This window comes from Protobothrops mucrosquamatus, unplaced genomic scaffold, assembly GCF_001527695.2.
Source record: "Protobothrops mucrosquamatus isolate PMUCROS unplaced genomic scaffold, P.Mucros_1.0 scaffold3321, whole genome shotgun sequence".
NCBI classification, from domain to species: Eukaryota; Metazoa; Chordata; class Lepidosauria; order Squamata; family Viperidae; genus Protobothrops; species Protobothrops mucrosquamatus.
The window spans coordinates 77115-79888 of record NW_015389311.1 but is presented as its reverse complement, the minus strand read 5'-3'; the positions used below and the strand labels follow the sequence as shown (position 1 = coordinate 79888).

At 45.7% G+C, this 2774-nt stretch overlaps 1 protein-coding gene across 1 annotated transcript in view; it reads left to right on the top strand.

Annotated features, from left to right (window-relative positions):
* The window catches only part of CUNH4orf19 (chromosome unknown C4orf19 homolog), a 12238-nt gene extending 9581 nt beyond the window's left edge, over positions 1–2657 (top strand). The window contains exons 3-4 of the mRNA XM_015826839.1: positions 813–866; positions 1308–2657. Coding sequence (XP_015682325.1) covers positions 835–866; positions 1308–2238 — 963 coding nt within the window. The 5' untranslated portion in view covers positions 813–834 and the 3' untranslated portion in view covers positions 2239–2657. The remainder of the gene's footprint in view (positions 1–812; positions 867–1307) is intronic.
* The last annotated feature ends 117 nt before the right edge of the window (positions 2658–2774 follow it).

Genomic DNA, 2774 nt, shown 5'->3' with positions numbered 1-2774 from the left:
AACTGTATACAGGCAGACCATGTGTTTCTCTCCTGGTTGGTTGCACAAATCTTTATGCAAACTGCTGGTTGTGGGAAGGAAGGAAGGAAGGAAGGAAGGAAGGAAGGAAGGAAGGAAGGAAGGAAGGAAGGAAGGAAGGAGAGAAAAAGAAAAGAGAGAGAGAGACAGAAAGAAAGAAAGAAAAAGGAAGGAAGGAAGGAAAGAAGGAAGAAAGGAAAGAAAGAGAAAGAAAGAAAGAAAGAAAGAAAGAAAGAAAGAGGAAGAGGAAGGGAGGGAGGGAGCAAGGAAGGAAGGAAGAAGGAAGGAAAGAAAGAAAGGAAAGAAAGAAAAACAAACTGTATACAGGCAGACCATGTGTTTCTCTCCTGGTTGGTTGCACAAATCTTTATGCAGACTGCTGGTTGTAGAAAGAAAGAAAGAAAGAAAGAAAGAAAGAAAGAAAGAAAGAAAGAAAGAAAGAAAGAAAGAAAGAAAGAAGGAAGGAAGGAAGGAAGGAAGGAAGGAAGGAAGGAAGGAAAGAGAAGGAAGGAAGGAAGGAAGGAAAGAAAGAAAGAAAGAGAGAGAGAGAGAGAGAGAGAGGGAGGGAGGGAGGGAGGGAGGGAGGGAGGGGAGTGCAAGGAACATGCTGATTGAGAGTCCGGTCAGATGTCATCACCTTTAGTGTTTCCCATGTTTAAATATAATTGGAAACTCATTTTATCCAACGGGCACTTTCAAAAAATAAAGTGGAAAGTCCCACCTCTTGCTATTTTGCATAAAATTCCCTGCTTCAGATGCCTGTTTCCTCCTCCCCCCCCTCCTTCTCTTTACAGATGCTGACAGAGAAGAATCCAGATGGGGTGCAAATGCTGTAAAATGATTAAAAGGTAGGATAGCCTCCATCTCGTTTCTGGCAGGGCGTTAAAATCAAAGAAAGTTGATACGGCCAGCACGGTAGCTTTTTTTTAACTTATAAATTTGGCAAGCTGGGCCAACTTCAACATTCTGGGTGGCCTGCCAAAAGCAAAAAAAAAAAATGAAAAAAAATATAATTGTTAATCCGTTTTCCCCACAATGGACATCCTTAACAGTCAGCTAGAAGTAGAATAATGTTCTGTTTTGTTTTTAATTGCGTCGCCCAACATCGAAAAAGCGTGTAGCTAACTTTAATTCCATTTCCGCGTAGTTGTGCCGTGCTTTTCTATCGCGGTAAAGACGCTCAAAATTCAGATGAGAAAACCTTGGCGAAATTAGCAGGTTTTCTCCATAATTGGGGAAGGGGGAAAAAAACCCCAAAGAATAACTGGATATTCTCAAATTTTCCCTAGCTACATCCTTCATCCCCAAGACGTGCAGACGACCGCCTACATCAGTGAGATCAATAACTGCAAGACAGGTGACGAAGAAAGAGGCAAATTTCATTGCAAGCAGGACAGTGACGTTCTGGGCCGTAGAAATGAACTTCCAATTGTTGAGACGCAGCTAGGAGCAAACCAAGGCAGGTTCAACCACTCAAAAGATCCCCTCTGGAGTTACAGAATCCCTGCTCTTCCGGAGAAAGGACTTGGAAACTCGGTAGAAAAATGCGGCGTGAATGGGATCCATTCCTCCAAGAATGTCAGCCCGGTCCCTCATAATAAAACCCAACCTAGAGAGATTAACCTGCACAGTTCTTCTGGTCCGCTACTTGATCCTCCGGGCAAAAGAGTCTTCCAGCCAAAAATAGGTGACCAACTTGAGATCTTGGATCCTGAACCTCAACCAAAGCAGACTTTGGAAAGTTCAAATGCCCTTTGTGAGGAGTCTCCTCAGACTGATCCCGTTTTTTCCATACAGTGTGCCCTCCCAGAGATACGAGCCCAAGACGTTCAGTTGGATAGTCCATCTTTGCTCCTCAAAACCAACCCTGTGGAGAAATCCAAGGCTGTTGGGCAGGAGAAGCTCTCAAAACACGTTGCGCAGATCAACCAGAGCACGGAGAGCCTAGCTATCATCCATAACTGGCATCTGCCGTGTGGTGAGTCCGATGAAGGGGACGGTGTCTGGAGGAGGAGTCCTTTCAGCATCTCTTTCGAGGACAACATATCCAACATATCCGGAGGGAAGAAGGGAGAGTCCGCGTGGGAAGCTAGGTGTGATGGCTTCCCCGAGGTAAATGGAGAACTGGAGGAAGACGCGGAAGTCGCGGAGGCCCTGGCCGCCCTGGAGGCGGCTACGGCAGGTGAAGTTTTTGAAGAGGAGGGAGAAGAAGACTATTAGGTGGCTGTCGAGGTAGTGATAATATGTGTCTCTTTAAGAGTAAGGAGTTGCTGCACTTGAGAGAGCCAGTTGGGGGGTCTGGGCTCAGGATGTTCATAGCCGGTTAAAAGGAATCGACGCATAGACCGAGTAAGATATTTAATGACAGTAAGAGACCGTTGGGTCCACTCTGCACTTTTCCCAGCACCACGTGACGAGTCCTCGTGAACATCATCCATCTAATGTTTATGGATCTTGAAGACCTTGGCTTCATCCAGCCAGACCGAGCCCTTTTTCATCGACCACGGTACGAGAGCGTATCCTTCTGTAAGGAACCGTTCTCAAGACCTACGTTTTGATGGCTTTTCAGGGTGCACGTATCGTCCGAAGGGGCAGAGAGAAGACTCTTGATGGAAGAGTAACAAAGAACGAACAGGGTTTTTTTTCCCCCATGAATTCCTGGAGGGAGGGGGTGGGTTTTTAATAAACAAATTCTATGTAGCCCATTGTAGGGCTTAAGCGACAGCTTTTTTCGGTGTGTTTGTGTGTGTGTGTGT